Raw genomic sequence first — 17,622 nt, 5'->3', positions numbered from 1 at the left:
GACTTTAAGGTGGAGTAGCCCCTGTGATGGCTTCACACCCAAAGCACAGCTGGGGACATGTATATGGACTATTGCTTTCTTCTGACCCATATACAGCGACGGGGCTTGTGCTACTTTCACTGGCATCTCCTTGTCGTCGACCCCCCCCCCCCCATCAACTTACACCACCTTTTAAAATATCCAAATCACCGATGTTTTTCCATATAATTCATCACAACTTGAGTGCTGACAGCTACGGAAATGTAGGACACGTATCAAAGCGAGCTGTTTGGTTTGTTTAACAGTGGAGTCTGGTTACATGTGCTGTACTTGGTCGGGAGAGATAATGGTTGTCCTTGGTGATGAGGATTGTCCTGCTGGTTATTGATCTGGAAACAACACTGTGCACACTGATCCTTAATTAGTGATGCAATTCATTTGATTATCAGCAGTTCACTTTGATTTGCTGTGACTGAACTGCACGCTGTTCCATACTGATGAGAATTTTAGGATAACTTTATTTGTTTCCATGTTGCACAGAACCCATCCCAGTATAATGGCTTCTTGTGAACTATGCGGGGTTTTAACAGGTTTTAAATTACACTGTTTTTACGACTCTGCAGTGGTATCTCCGGCTAAATTAGGTTTCAGCTCTGGACAAAAATTGCTTGCATAACATCGTTTCTGTCAGAATGCAATAAGAGGGCATATTCTGAGCACAGACGCTTTGTAGAACCACCTCGACTTTATCCTTTGACGTGTCTCATCATATCTCATCCAGTTTAGTCGCGTGTGTCTGGCAAGTGTGCACAATTATCCCTGTCTTGTGTTTTATTTCATCCAAAAATGTATTTTAGAACATGCAACACACCTCAACTGGTTTTTAATGTTGTTGACAATCTCCAAAATGTTTTAAAGTGATGATACAACTATTTTATGCAGCGTGTGTTCGTCAATATTACTATCAGAAATTAATTTGTGTGTTTTGTTCTTGTTTTTGTTTTGTTTTTTTGTTGCGTTTCTGATTTTTCTTGAATATTACAGTTGCTTTTTGGGCTGAATAAAACATCCAGGCCAGTTGGACTTTCTCTTAAACCCGCAATGGAGCTTATACTGCCTTATATTCTTAATTTGTGCAAGCAGACCACAGTGCAGAGTATATATCTAGTGGATTTCTTTCCAAGACATAAGTCGTTTTGGATAAAAGTGTCTGCTAAAAGCTTACATGTTTAAATGTATATAATAGACCACCGTGCAGATTATATACATAGTGTTTATGATAAATACAGATTTGACACGTAGGAGATGCAGCGTGTACAATTATGTTTTGATAGACGGATAAATAAATGAATAGCACTGATGGAATGACAGACATATAGCACAGTCAAAAATTGGAGTAAGATGCAGTTAAGTTTGAAATGGTGGCATGTGAGTACCTTCAGTTTTACAGTTTTTTTACTGTTTTTTTTTTGTTTTGTTTTTTAAAGTTGTGCAGAGGCATTTACAGCAAGACGAAACACAACGTGTGTTGTGGCTGCCACGGTGTTGTTCATGACTTATCGACACTTCCAACGTCAATCCTGTTTTGACACCTCGCCCGTCACCCTTCACCGGCTTCCTCCAAGCTCCCAGTTGAAATCGCTATCAGCACATCCCTCTGTTCAAGGTTTGACTCACATCACCCCACGGTGCACTTAATCTGTAAATAAACCAATGGTGGAACAGCACAGCGGCACGGTTGGGGTGATTGTGGTGCAGACGCAGGGCTTTATCTTTATAAAATTCTTAGACAGATGGGTGTTATTAGTAGCGCAACGTCAGCGTGAGCACGAGCGGCGTAATTGACCCGTAAGTGTGTTGTACTGGCCTACAGCAGTGACATAGCAGGTGGCCCAGAAGATTACATAATGTGTGTGAGAACACGAGAGAAATGTGAAGGTGCACAGTTAGAAAAGTGTAAGCCACCAATCAAATGCACCGTGCAGTCCGAGCTTTGTTGTGAGCACACGGTCAGCGTCTCTGCAACAGTTTCAATGTGAAACTGTTAATCGCACAAACATTTCCTCACACATAGCTATTATGGATTTAAAAAAAAAACAAACAAACAAAAAACAATGTGAAGCAAACTACTGTGCATTTTATTGAAAAAGTCAAAAAAAAAAAAAACCCGGACCTGTTCAGCCAAATATGTGTTCCTTTGATGAGCATTTTCAGAGCCCAGTACAACAATTAAACGCATAAATTAACATTATACTGTGGAACAACTCACCATAAATTCCTAACGTGGACTGGGTTGTGGTTAAGAGTAGCTCAAGTGTTGCTGCACCATATGCTCAGCTTTACTGTTTTCAGGGCTTCTTTTTCTCCCCAATACCTGCGCATCAGCAGAAATTCAACAGAACAATATGCGAGACTGCACGTGAAACTCGCCATGGACTCGCTGGATTTCAAAAAGATCACAGTTGCACTGGACCTTTGAGTCATTGCACCTGATGTTCGTGTTTCCACCACCGTCATCTGATAACCTTTGAGCTAAGGGATGCAACAACTCTTTTAAACAACGATTTAGCTTTCAGATCATTTAACCCAAGACTCAATTCATCCTCCATTTTATAGGAAAAGGTAGTTAAAGACAGGTAAAATGTTGTCTTTCATGCACATAAACACCCTTACACTATTACCACCTGTGTCAACAGCTCACAACACAGGGAAAACGCTGACACCTGTCACTCAGTCATCACTGAACATGAACATGGACTGAGCCGCTGCTGGTGCTACTCAGTCTGAACAGCAGTGACGTCTGATTGCCTGAGGGGGCCGCGCCAAAATGAAATTCAAGACGAAAGTGAAGGCACCATAATTACATACACATCAGAGCAGTGTTTGAGACTTGTTTACAGATAATCGTTTACAGAGAGTTTATAACCCCTTTTTTTTTGCTTTAGGGACCGATACTCTTTTCCACACTTTTCTAAATCAAACAGTGAATTTTGACATTGTTTTGTTGGTAGAATCAAGTAAATAATGTGATTTGAGGTCATGTGTCTTCTTTGACTTGGCTTAGTTTCAGTTGCTTATTTTTTTATAAATGATCTCGGTCCTTCTCTGAAAGGTTGTCTTCATTATAGGACATTTTAACACAAATCTTGTCACAAATCTTGATTTAATTTAAAGATTTGCGCACTCTTTGCTTGTCATTCAAAATCAGTATCAGACTAATTTCTATGCTTATTCATATGTTTGTATTACTTTTAATCAGGTTTTCTTTTCCCCTCTTTAACAATCTTTATGGACGAGGTCAGCGTGCTAGAAACAAAGACAATGCATACAAGCCTACATAAATGTGTATACATATACATATACATATACATATACAGGCATACATTATTATTATTATTTGTTCAGGTCAGACAAAAGTTGTTTCCCACAGCAGCCACTGAGAGAGTTTGGGTCAAGTCTGTTTTTTTAGCAGAAATATCCTGCATTATAGTACTACTGCCAATTCCCACTCCCACTCCCACTCACCAGCACACAGATCAAGATCCACTAAAGTCAAGGCTTGAAAATGAAGGTAATTGGAGTTCACAGCCACAAGGCTGCAGAACAAAAAAATCAAAAATGTTGCCTTATTGACCTGCTTGAAGTCATAATTTTGTATATAAATTCAGGTATTATTTCTCTCTCTCTCCCTGGACAGCACAAAAAGCATAGAGCAGATTTGCACAACACTCTGCGGAGCGATTGTGACCAGATAAGAATCAGGTCCATTTTTTTAACACCCTCCATAGCACTGCAAGATTTCTGTCAGATACAAAAAAAAATCAGACATACTATATTTATGGTGTTGAGGTCATGGAGGTAAGACCCAGATAATAAACCTGATCTGACAGACAAGGACTGCTTGACCTTGGCAGGTCACTGCATTCCACTGAGGTTTTTCCACTAAGTGCATTTTATCCTGCTTGGCCGTCACGGACACACAGGGACACAATGTTATTTGCTGATATACTTCTTTCTTTTTTCTCTTTTTTTTTCATCATGTTTAGTTTTCACAGTGCAGCTGCTCTTCAGAGAAAACTAGACTAACAAGTTAACTGTTGATTTGATTTTCCCATGTTGTCCTTTCAAACATTGTCCTGAAAGAAATGTTGGAACTGCATTGCTTTGCGTGACGACAGTTGGCACTCTCTGACTTCATGTAAAAACTGTTTGTGTACTTTCTGAAGTCCATTAAAAAGGTACAAATCTATCTATGTGAGGATATTGTCTGGCCCCCACAACTTTAAAGTGATTTTCTGGGTTAGGGCCTGGTTTTTAAATGTTAAGTTTGGGCACTTAGTTATGATGGTTAGGGTAAGGCACTAGGGCAGGGTCAAATATACTGCCTGTGGGCCAGGACCGGCCTGCCAATGGCTCCAATCCGGCCCCAGGATGGATGTGTGTAAATATTATATTTTTCAGTTCCAGATTCCTGTAAATGATTAACGTATGCATAATATTGTTAAATTTGTACTTGTTTTTCTCAATAATTTTCAAGGCTGTTCATAATATGTTTTGTAAAACAAAGGGAAATAGATTATTATGCTATTATTTGACTGGTCCTTCCCACTTGAGATCCAATTGTGCTGTATGTGGCCGCTGAACTAAAACGAGTTTGACACCCCTGAGCCATAGGAATGCATTATGTCCATGAGGTGTCCTCACTAAGCTATAAAAACAAGTGTGTGTGTGTTTGTGGGTTAGGGTGTGTCTAGATTAACACATCAGGAGAATATATACATGTAGAAATCCTGGATTCTGCAAAGGACTGGTTATCACTGAATCCCTGACATATTGTGCTGTGCATCGTGTTTGTTGAACAGAGCCATTTCTGCTGCAGCACTAAATCTCAACTGCTCTGATTCTACACCCACTTTGCCGTAGAATTCATGTTTTTTTTACAGTATAAACACATGAATTCTTCTGATTTTGTATCAAAGGGAATCTCTTTCTCCTTACGTCTCACCTCTAAAATGTGATCTTATCAGCAACTCTGGAATTATACTGCATGTTTTTGTTCTCGTTGAATTATTGCCTGTATGCATTCAAAAGAGAGTGGCCTTGATCGCTATTAGATCTCAGATATGGCTTTTTTTTTACAAACAAACATGGTCATGCTGTTAAAATACAAGCACATATTTGAGGTCCTCGCACCACGTTGTCTTTGAAACCCCTCGATTTTCTTTTTTTTTGTGGCAGCACCAGTGTCTCCAAGACAACTCCTGCAGCTATTGTGCTCCATACTGACAGTATATCCACACATCCATATGTAGTATTCTGAACTTTAATCATTTCCTCGTTTTGGACCGCGAGCACTGAGTGTACAAAGCTGCTGAAGCTTCGTATTGAAACACGTGTCAGAAGCAGCAGTAAATACACAGATGCAGCACTTATGGCCTCATGCCTTCATGGAGTTTGGACACATTTAATACCGCCATGTCCTTGGGGCTGTCATTCAACGACTATAGGTCAGTGAGACCCTTATTACAACAAGTGTAAATAAATGGTTGTCAGTAGTAATGTGAAATCCATCCTGGAGGTTTGAACGCGGGAAGAATGCCAATGTTTTATTTGCACATTGACACCTTCTCAGTTTGTAAATCACTTTTTTTCCCCCCCAACAGTCACGTTGTGATTGGTGGCATTTCCAGGTAAAGCTCTGACGGGATGTTTTAATCGCTGTCTCTGCGTGTGGGCTTACCTTGTGGCCTTTGTGCTGTTGCTTTGTGTGAGTTGAGAACACGCCGAAGCCCTCATCAGCTGTGCAAATCCAGGGGCTCTAAATCTCTGCAAGCTGTGCTGAAGATGCCGGTGAAGCCAGACAAGATTTATAACGTACTTTTAAAATGGATGCATCTCTTGTGCTTCTTCATTTGATGAGTGCGCGGACCTACCACCCTGTTTTGTAACCATTCCCAATTTGTGTTCTCTCTCTGAGAGATGAACAGTTGCACTTTCTCCTTTTAGAACGTGAATTGAACAGGTGATGAGAGTCATTTTTGCTGCTGGGAACCCTGCACTACAAGGGGATTGATCTCAGTGATGATTTTTGTTCTTTCTCTGGTATGATTATTTTTGTTGTGTAAGAAAATTGTTCATGTGGATCAATTTGTTTCTTTTTTGGAAACGCTGGACTATGATTTTTCACACGCATTGGAGCAAACAATGCAGCAACTGTCTTTGAATGGCAAATGGGTCACTACCCAAAAAAAAACAATACATGAAATATACATCGGAACAAAGGGAAATTGGATTTTGGTGGTTCAGATATTTCAAACTTAAATCAGACTATTGCACAAGTCTAGTTCAGGTGAGGCAAGAGTTACGCGGGAGTACAAGAAACGGTTACATAATAGTTAAGTCAATATTAACCTGCTTTTAAAAAGCCTCTTTTCTTAGTTGCCAACATGCCTCCCATCTTTGTTATAAAACCCAACTATTCGGTTACATCCTCTGTGCCGGTTTTATTTCTGTCTCTCTCTACGTTGTTGCTGTAACAAATGCTTGTGAGGCATCTCCTCTGAGCCCATAGTATTGATCTAATACCATGATAGGGCCTGATTTGTATTTGTTATTGGTACCTGATGGAAGGACTCTGTAACAGTCTGTGGGAGGTGACGTGTATTGTCATATTGCAGGGCAAAGCTATTGATGCTGTAGGGGAAAGAAATGCTAATACTGTGCAATTATTGATCTCAGTCAGCCACTAATGTTTGTAACACAAGAGGGAGCAGCGCAGGAGATTTAGATGCAAATACACTGTAGCCGTGCTTGTCATCTGAGGTAGATTAAGCATGTAGGTATACAGTCTGATTGGAACATTGCTTATCTTGCACCAACAGCTTACAAAACACTCATCCATGACACCATGTTTTTATGAACTCACACACACACGTGCACACACACACACGCACACTCACCCATCTAATGAATACATGATCTTTTGTCTGTTTCCCCTGCTGTTCACTTAAGCCTCAGTAGAATGTGCTTGATTATGTAACTGCCCTACAATCAAAAAACACTCTCATGTGTATAATCGTAGCCTGTTATTTGGACACAGGGTTTTGTTGTTGCTAGAAGGAAACACCAACACCAAACACCCTCATCCTAAATATAAGATTTGTATACAACATTATTTGCTTTGAGAATTATGTTTTTCAAGAAGAGTTGAATGTAAATCTTTAATCCCTTTTGCATGCACACTGCGTATGATCCCATGATTCCACCCTAAGTGGCATTAACTGTTAACGAGGTGTTATATAATTAGGGAAATATACAAAGTTGAAGGAACTCATATATATATATATATATATATATATATATATATATATATATATATATATATATATATATATATATATATATATATATATATTTATTTATATGTATATATATATATATATTTATATGTATAAAATATGACTGAGTTTATAGGCTGAGACACATCCACGTGTTTTGTATTATTTTTAGAAATGGACCTGCATGCAGCCTCAATAGTAAAGCACTTACGACCACTAGACGGCGCTGTCCGTATTATGTAGGGATATGGCTGTTTGCAGCTAAGAATGTTTTAGGTTTACTTCTAGGAATTTATATTTTACTCTTTACATGGATACTAAGTGAAAAAAACACAAGGTAAGTTAATCTAAATTACTCCATTATATATTTTTGGAGGAACGAATTATCTGTGCAAGCGGAACTAAAAAATGTCGTCGTCCATTTACCACGTTGCACATGTGGCGCAGAACCAAAACAAACATGGCTGCCCTGCTAATTAACAAGCTGAAAACTTTGCGAAAGTGTCTTTTTTTCCGTTGTCAAGTTTCAGGACCATCGTCAAAACAGTAGGTACATGTGAACGCTCTCTCAAACAGCACAGAGGAGATGTATTTCGAGTTTGACACATCAGTAATGCCACGCATTGAAGCTAAATGTCTAAAAATCAGATGGCAGTTGATGCAATTGTCGTTCAACACGTGTAATGACTATGTGCAATTAGATAGAGCAGGTGTATATGGCACAGTTTTTAATAGCTGATAGCTGGATATGTATTACACATAAAATAAGATAAAATAAGAAAACAAAGCAATATCTCAAGAGTTACCTTGGTTTTGATTGTATGGAAGTACAGGACTTTATCCATATACACTGTGAGAATAGGAACACAAACTGAAAATTGCTATTTATTTTTGCATATAAACACTGTTAATTGTTCACTTTATACTTTTGGTGTGTGTGCGTGGACATGGGTTCAGGTTGGAGGGTTTGTCTTGGAAGGCATTTTTTGGCTAGGCATAGGGCATGCGTTGAGGCAATCCGATGTGCTTTACAGAAAATGGTTATAAACCAAAGCAGTTAAAGTAAAAATGATAAACTCATTTCCATTGAGTTTATATCAGGTTTAAGTTTTGAAATGGCACTAATTAAAATAATGCCATCAATAATTCCAGTATGAGATATCACAAATGCAATTCTGGCCAGTTCAAGACATCTTCAGTTTCTCAGGAACTATGACTACTATTCAAACTTCACATTTAGATATTTCAAACTGTATTACTGCATGAACTTACTTAAGGGAGTTTTCCTGCAACACGGACTCATGGTCAGAAAAAAAACGAGTATGAAATTTTGATGAAACTTTGCTGCAATACTACCTCAGACAGCAGTGCCTATGAAATAATTGACAACAGAGCATTGTATGTATCTCCCATAAGCCTGCTGAATAAATCAACAGAGCCACGAAAAAGAAAAATCCATATAATTTATATCAGTCCTTGGTCAGTCAGTGGGTGCAGTGGTGCACCTGAGATCTTCTTTGTGGTGTCAGTCTTGGCAGTGATTTCAGCATCAATATTGGCCCTTGCTCTCTGTTGTTGTCGATGATAAACAGCTTTGCCGTGAGAGTAAAAGAAACCTGCATCTGTCTCGCAGATTTTATTTCATTTTCTTTAAAAAAAAAGTGATTTTAAACCTAGAATATTAGTCTCACTGGTTTTCTCCTGTCTCCACTGTTAATCTCTGGCTCATAATTTTAAAGCTTGTAGGACTGAATCTGAATAACATAACTGAGAGAAAATGATAAAAGAGGCTCGTCTGACAAGGTTGTAATGACCCTGAATATGTGCATCAGGTGCATTTAACACACTCCTGTCCAGTCTGCTGGAGTTCTAATTCCACACTCTGAGGTTATTTAAAAAGACATGACAATTTGGCAATGCGTTGTATGAATAATTTACATGAGTGCGCATGAGTGCATCGACTATTCACTGTGAAACCTTGCACATGACTGATAAGTCTTGAAGGTTCTCTGATGATTTTATATCCTGTTTACGTTCCTAAGAGCAGACTCCGATTTAAAAGTTGATGATGACAGAACCCCTTGTAGCACTATGTCGAGAAGAGCAGCAAGAGCAGCAATGTCCCTTTAAACAACATCACATTCTGGCGACAGTCCACAAACAACATCATCCGGTGATTCCAACGTTCACAAGAATGTTTTCGTGGATGTTTGCGTTTGAGTTAAACAATCAAAAAATGTGTTTTCTTTGTGTATGCAGCGTGAAGAGAGAATATATGAGATGCTAATGAAATTTGCCTCACGAAACCGCTTTGTAATGAAATTCCTGGATTGTGTTTTCTGTGTGGAAAAAAAAAAAGCATATGTATAGCTTCTTGAGATTTATGTCACCTCGTCACTGGAGGTGGAGGATAAGCCAATATTCCCATTTCACTTGTATGATTTTAATCCTTTTTTCACCTGACATCCACAGAATGACTGAAGTTCAAATATTGGACTGTATGCAGTAGATCTTAGTCGCATGAAAACTTTTTGCATTTGCTGAGCAAAACGGGTCATAAATCTGTTTTTTTTCCACAAATTATACATTAAATATATTATAATATCAGATGATTTGACGCTTGTTAAGTGCAGAAACATTTTCTTAGGTCAAACATTCATTGTAACTACCTTTGCTACACCTCAAAGAGTGTTATGTTTTTTTCCTCTGCTTTTACTGTTAATAATTATGTTGTTTTCTTTTGTGTTTCTCGTCCTCTCTAGATGTGCCGCTTTCATCGAGACACCGGATATCACGTGGCCACTCCTGTGAAGAGCGAACTGTGTGGAACCCAAAGTACTGTGTGGTTGCTGACTGTCAGATGCTGCTTCTGAATGAAGAGGAGGTGGTGAGAGAGCAGACAGTACATTGTCTTAGCCTGTCATGTTCATCTGTGTCACCATTGTTTGTCTTCTTTGCTTGCTTCCCCGCCCTTTTGCGTGTGTGTCCTTTTCCATTTTTATTTCATTTTTAGATTTTTTGGCTTTGGCGTTTTAGCCCCTTTTCCCCCTCAAAACATTTATCTAGTTACATAACATATTTCTAGCATCTTTAGCCGATATAGTGGAAATATTCAGTTTTCAGGCTGCTATTCTAATTCTGTTTCAAGCTGCGGTGCATCGCTTTTCTGCCTGTGTTGCCCATGTAACATTAATTGTTTTGCTGCATCCTACAACTGAAAATTAGAACTGTAAGCAGTACTATCAAACCTGACAGAGGGAGCGTTCCTCTGACTCACTGCAAAGTCGCACCATTTGTGTGAAATTAACACAAATCACTACATAATTTCTTTTCATTCTGTTTGTTAGTCTTGTTTAATAGTTTTCATGGAGGTGAGATCTGATCTGATCATAAGTGGTCACAGGACAGACACATTTTAAATGCAGTTGTAGTATGAAATCTTGTGCTATGCGCTTGTAATTTCATGTGTCAGGACATATGACAAGGCCATGGTTCAGTATACATTTACTTCTTCAAATATCTGAGTTCTTCCAACTCATCCAACATCTTGGACAACATTTCATACTCAATACGACTCCTGAGAAGAAAACAAAAGAAATAACAAGTAGGAAACATAATAGAAGAGTAACATTTTGAATGAAAATAAGTGGTTACTTACAAAGTCACTTTAGTCAGCAGAAGACGTGTACTGATATTTTCCGATTTCATTGATTCTGGTATCAAAACATTCAGCTTGTTTGGGACGTACATGCTTATGTAGAACATTTTGTCTGCTATTTATCATTTCTAAAATATTTTACTACCCTGCATATTTATTGTCATTGAAAACGAGTGAAGACGGACGGACGGACTCTGCCTCATATACACATTTATTAGGTGATACTGGGTGTAGTGTGACCAATCCCTAATCATTAGCGGAGAGACCGGTACTCTTTTGACTGTTGTGGAGTTGCCTAGCTCTCGAGTTGAATCTTTTTCTCTGCAATAAGATCCCAAAGGTTTTGCTGTTGAGCGTCCCTCTGTTTTGCAAGTGACTTCAGAAGGTTTCTCTTCTCCAGTGCTTTAAAGAGAAGAACACACACTCTCTGACACTAATAAGCAAACACAGGTGTAAACCGTAGCCTACAGTGTAGCTGAAAGCATTTCAGTCGGAGAAGCTTACCTTCATCTTTTTCAGTTTTTTCTGTTTCTTTTGTTAATTCTTAAAGCAGCTCTTAAAAAGAACCCCAGCTATTTTCAGAAAGTTGCATATATATATATTACACAACTGTCCCTGCAGATCTTTTTTTTGTTCTTTTGGCCTCTTCCTCTGTAGGAGTCGACCACAGCAACCCTCCCATTAATTGTATCCAGGCGTGGGAATGGCACCAGGGCAGACTTAGAAAAACCTTCAGTACTTACTGGTCACAAATTCTTTACACTCCTCCCTGAAGCTGTGCGGTCCTGTGGCCGACATCAGGTTCCAGCAAACTTAGTTTGCTTATTTCATCAAAGTAAAGACCTGCCTCTGCTAATCGTTCTTTAGACATCGATAACATTCTTAACAAGATACAGCGAAGCTCAGTCCAATGCTTTTCATCAGTGTTGCTTTACTTTGAAGCAAATTTAGATTTATTGATTGAAGTCAGTTTATTCTAAGCTACTGATACCGTAAAAGACATCCTTCCTTTAAACCTTTACTTACACTGCTGACGCTTGGCACACTTGGAGGACAAAAAGAATCCAGAGGGAAGAAGAATCCACAAAAAGGATGGGATGTTATGGATGCAAAGTGCTGTGAATCACCACTACCAAACAGACTGGATCATGGATGAGGTAGATTACATGACTGCAAATAAGTCGAGGTCAAAATTAATAATACTACAATTACAGACCCACCACTGCAGCCAATTTGTTGGTGAAATGGTTTAAACCTGCTCCACACAAGAGGAGAATTCTGGCCCCTCTGACAATCGTGGGTGCCTTCTGATTTTAGGCTGATTTGAACAGATTATCTGGCTAAATTATCCTGTAGTGTGAGAGGTTAATTGCAATTTCAATGTCATCAAATTGTAAGTGTTACACATGTTTGATATTTACAACTAAACCCAAGCAGAACCCTGCAATAACTATGAGTTGACCGGGAAGCGACTGTTGCATACTTTTTTATTTAGTTTATTTAGACTTCATCCACAGTTTTTTGCGTTTCTCAGCACAAAAACAAATTGCGCACACACAACAGCTATTGACTGACCATGCAGACAGTCCAGTCCACCTCCGTGTCTGTTTATATTCTGAAGTCACATTAAATCATGCGAGTTTCTGTGAGATCCCAAATCCCTGGAATCTCCTCCCTGACATTGTTTGATTAAACGCCAAGTGTGTGGTCCTGCACGTTGACCGGATTGTCTTTCTCAGGATTAGAATTGAAAATCGGTTCCCAAAGTTTGTTGTGTCTCTGGTCTTCCAGGTTTTAGAAGTCAAGTCTGATTTGAAAATCCTCTAGTGTGGGACAGGCTTTAACCGAAGCTAAATGCTTGATGCAAGTAAATTACTTTTCTTCTACGCTCGAAATGTGTAGACATGACAAGTGTTGAGCTATTGTATGTCCTCTGTAGCTTTCACAGAGAAGGGATTATCTGGACAAGGTTTGGTGTTTTCATACCTCTGTGATGGGGGAACGTCTGGTTTTTCTTTTGTAGGTTCGACATTGCCGTGGTATGTCATGTTATTTTAAAGTGACCCATTTGCAGCCTTTCCACTGCCGCAACAAAGTACAACAGCGTTTAATTGCATCCATCTGAGGCCCAAGACTCTCAGAGGTTATCCGTTAACACTGCAGCGTTCCTGTTATGTCAGCAAACTGCAGGTCACAGTGATTATGCAGTTTTTAATGGCTCGCTCCCAATAAAAGGTGAGATGACATCAGATCGGTGCATCAACGGCTGCGAATAATGCAATTAAACAGTAAAGGTCACATTTTTATGTGCACTCCTGTAGTGTTTTTGGTGTTTTGGTTCAAAGATGATCCCAAAAAGCCTCCTCAGTTAAACCCCCCACAGACTCATGCACTCTAATTGATTGGTGTGACAGTCGTCAGTCGTCAGTTGTTGACTTCCTGTTTTCCATTTGACGCAATGTCTCTCCAAGCAAGCAACACATAGAGTATTTTTCTGAAAGGCCTTTCAATAATTCAGATTAAGCTACAAATTATAAAGTTTGCCTGTTGGCTCTGATGTATAAAACTGATTTGTTCCAGCTCATGCTGTCTTACTACTGAAATGTGGCAAGTGTTTATAGGTTATTAGTTCCTTGTATTGATTGCCTTTTTATGAGATCATATTTGCTCTTTTTATTCCTCTATTCTGTACAACCTCTATCATTTCTGTACAAAATCTCTAATGAAGTAAAATGTAAGTTTCAAACATGAAAGGAGAGAAATATTGACGTTTTTTTAAAGCAAAACAGTTTTGGTTTACTGTCGGCTGTGAAAATTGGGGAATGAGTAAACAGTGTCAACTCTTCCTTCCTTTTTTTATTATAATTTTTTTTTGTTTTATGCTTATCTCATGCACTAACGCTTTTGTTTTGAATTTAAGTGCAGCATCAACGGGTCAAATCAATGCTGACACTGTTATTTGTAATGTAGAGATTTATTTAATAGATGACTGTAGCCTTATTTGCCAAAGACCGTTAGGCCCTCAGCCATTTGTACCACCACTGTGCCACTACACACAGAGCACTGCTTACACAAAGAGAAAAAGAAGCCAAAAGAGGAATGGTAAGAGTGAAAATAACAATTTCAACATTCCGCAAGTGTCCCACGTCTCGAGGGCCTCAGTATGAAGGAAATAAAACTGAGAGAAAGGTGTGAATCCAAAGGATTTAGACTTTTGTCAGTTTCAGCTTGTCATAAAATTGTTTCACGGACACACAAATCGCTGTGTACAATTCGCTCTGCTAACTATGTATTATGTTCTGTACATATATAGTTTCAAGGCATGTGCACCTTGACCATTTGGCTATATGGATGTCCCTTCAATTACATTCAAAACAAGGTTCTCGTGTTTTGCTACGGTTGTGTCAACAGTCTCAAATTATAGTAGTTTGGAGGATCTTTGTTTAAATTGCACTGATGTTTAAAGTTAGTCTCCGTTCAAGTCATTGTTTCACTGCTCGACTCAAACTAGTGCGTACATATAGGGCAAACACTTGTTTTTAATTAGGTTGCACAGAGAGAGAGAGAAAATGCATCGCTGCTCGTGTCAGCAGTAATTTTCTTCAGTTGACTTGCTCACAGAATTTTTTTTTAAGAGAAACTTTATCTCTTCATATGCACTTTTCCCTCATACCCTGTCCTCTGACCTTTTACCTGTCAAGTGGTTTATGTAGTGGAAACACACCATGACCTCTTTGTTTTACTTGTCTAGCAACGATATACAACAGAAAGAGATTCTGATGATGTTTTTGTAATATCATAGAGTAGCAAAAGTTCCAAAAGTGATGACTTTTCTTTCAACTGGATCTTTTCACCTTTTAGATAACTTGTTATATTATTCAATTATTCACGACTCCAAAAGCCACTGATGTAACTACACTCCCTGTTCTAGACTATGGGTTGGCTCTGCACGTACCCTGTCACTACAAATTACTGCAGGTTCAAGCTCACCTTGCTTCGTCATTACAACTCGGACCGCCAGTTTATTGTCTTTACACCAGAGGCTGCGAGAAAAAGAGCTGTCCTGAAAACCAGGTCCCACGAGGCGAGTGCAGAAGTAACTCGAGGAGGAGATGAGAGAGAGCTACAGGGAGATAAACAGACAGACATGGAAACGGAGGGATGGAGAAAGCAAGACAAACAGTGCCGCATTGAGTCGAGAGGTGTGAGGATGTTTGATAAGCCATTATCACTGTGTTTGGAGGGCATCGGGCCCTTTCTCACTGCTGCCATCCTCCTCCTTTTGTCTATTTAATCTTTTTTGGAGCCAAACATTTGGTATGCAAGCTATAGGGAGATACGGGCTGACACGGACTGATGGGCTGCCTGTGCCTGTTGTGTTTTTTATCCAATGACTCCTCATTTATCAGGACCACAAGAGAATAGATAAGGAGCCCGTTTCACTGTTTTATGTGCATTTCTTACAGTCACAGTTTGTCTTTCTGTTTCAACCTCCCTTGTTTTTCCTCCTCTATGTGACCACTTTGTATCCGTGTATCCTTTTGTTACATGTACTCACCCTTTATTTTTAATCTATCTCGAATTTCTCCCTCTCTGTCTCTGTCTGCTCCTTTCCTCCTCTCTTCCTAAGCAGATTCGCTCCTTGTTTTTGCAGGAGAGGCGCTCGCCATCATGCAAGGTCCATCTCCTGCGACGCACCATCAGCGTTCCAGTGGAAACTCAGTTTCCAGAATTCCACAGCCAGCTGTCCACTGAGAGCGGTGAGTAGCCCGAGGAGGACATGCTTTGACTCCACCTGCTGTGATGAAGACGCCGCGTCTGCATTTCCATGCACAAATATAAGTGATAAACAAATGTCCTTAGAAGTTGTTTCACACGGGTATGGTCACGTCAATCTTAGTTCTGACAAAGAGTGTGGAGCTTGTCCGTGTTTTTAATGGCTTGGCTCTGGGTTTGATTTGTCGCATGTGCCCGGAAAGCTACGTGTCAGGTCAAAGTCAAACATGAGCACTTAGACCATATGCAGATGCTTGTGGGCAGTGGAAACCCAGCACTTCGGCAAAGTGTCCAGTCACACACCTACAGGTCACAGCCTTGCACTGCCTGTATGAGTCATTAAAAAGAAAAAGAAGAAGAAATTGCTGCTCACTCCTCTCTTCTACCTCATATCCACTAGATGGAGAGCTTGCTGCTCCATAGCACTCCAGTACACTTAACGTTTCATTCTAAGCAACTAAGACAGACACTGATGAAGGATTTGGTCTCTTGCAAAAGGCAGTCGACGCGTCGTATCTGCCCTGTTGCTTTTACCACTATATGATGCTTGTGATATAACTTTTTTTTACATCTGCGGAGAAGACGGAGCAACTCAGTAAAAACAATCTTAGTGTCTATGAAAGAGAAAACACTGAATCAGTCCCAGTGAGACACCAGGTGGCGGTGAGGTCTGACATTCAAGCATTTGAATTCCACAGTTACTGTTGCTGGGTTGTTAGCTGGGCATGCAACATAATGTGACCCTAAACACTAAATCAGTGTGAGCGGTGCTCATTTGGTGCAAATTCTTTCTCATGATGTCATTACATTATTCTGTATATAGCACAGTACATTAAGTCTAGGCTTTTACTAAGTTAAAGTGTGTTACACATAGTTCCTGAGACAGATTTTATGTCTGACTTGGCATTGTTGTTTGCTTTTTCACTCAAGACACGTGTACATGTCTGTATTATGGCACAGTGATGCTTTGTGCTCCTTTCTGCAGTTTCACTCACTTTTACACATTTTGAAATGAACAAGTGAGTTTGTGGTTAGATTGGTATGTGGTGATGTCTATAGACTAATAACCCTCGCAATTTAGGAAGCCCTTAAGTTCCAAGTTTACTTACTTTAAGTTGTATTTCATAGCTGACATAAGGAAATCCACTGTATTTTTTTTCTCGGGTAAATCACAGTCACAATCACCTGCTTTTTGTTACTGTAGTTGAGGCGATTTAAAAAGTGAGGTCACATTCTAGTGTGACAGCAGCTCGATTAATGATACGACGTGAGAGACGTCCTTCTGCTGCTTCAAAGTTACGTGTTGCCCAGCGTTCTCTACATGTCACACATTTGGCCTTAAAAATAAATACAAAGATGATGTTTTTGCTGCAGTCATCATTAGAAGTAAGATCACATGCAACTTCAAAATCATCATCCAGAAGGGCACGCATCCTTCTCTAATCTCTTATCCTTGTCTTTAATTATCATAGTGGATCTGTATAATTCCTGCAGGGAGGACCTTTTTCATCTAGACCAAAAGCATTGTAAAAAAAAAAAATGACTGATCATAATAATTTGATGGCTGTATTCACTTTAATATGCCCATGATACTTTATTTATTCTGCATTTTAGCTAACAGCTACAGAATGCATTACAGTTTTGCAGTTGAGAATTTACATCAATCGTTTAAATACATCATTTAATTTCATATATAATTACATTTGATGTGGGTTTTTTTGTTATTGTCACTTTTAGGACTCACTGCATGGCTGTAGTTGCATAGACGTAAAGGTAAAAAAAGTATCTGTATTAATATTTGTCACTATGACAAGCATTAGGGGCCACATGGTGGGGTAGTGGCGGATGCTGTTGCCTTGCAGCAAAAAAAGA

General features: G+C 39.3%; 1 protein-coding gene across 3 annotated transcripts in view; it reads left to right on the top strand.

The window, feature by feature from the left end:
* LOC131445993 (disabled homolog 2-interacting protein-like) overlaps window positions 1–17,622 on the top strand; it is a 152,654-nt gene that overhangs the window by 371 nt on the left and 134,661 nt on the right. The window contains exons 2-3 of one of the 3 annotated variants that reach the window (XM_058616835.1): window positions 10,079–10,203; window positions 15,629–15,734. In XM_058616835.1, coding sequence (XP_058472818.1) covers window positions 10,079–10,203; window positions 15,629–15,734 — 231 coding nt within the window. Of the gene's footprint in view, window positions 1–10,078; window positions 10,204–15,607; window positions 15,735–17,622 lie in introns of those variants that run through there. The other 2 variants (XM_058616837.1, XM_058616836.1) reach the window with 2 other exon arrangements.

The sequence above is a fragment of the Solea solea genome, chromosome 19, assembly GCF_958295425.1.
Source record: "Solea solea chromosome 19, fSolSol10.1, whole genome shotgun sequence".
Lineage (NCBI taxonomy): Eukaryota > Metazoa > Chordata > Actinopteri > Pleuronectiformes > Soleidae > Solea > Solea solea.
The sequence above is the reverse complement of the archived record's forward strand: the minus strand, read 5'-3'. Positions and strand labels throughout refer to the sequence as shown.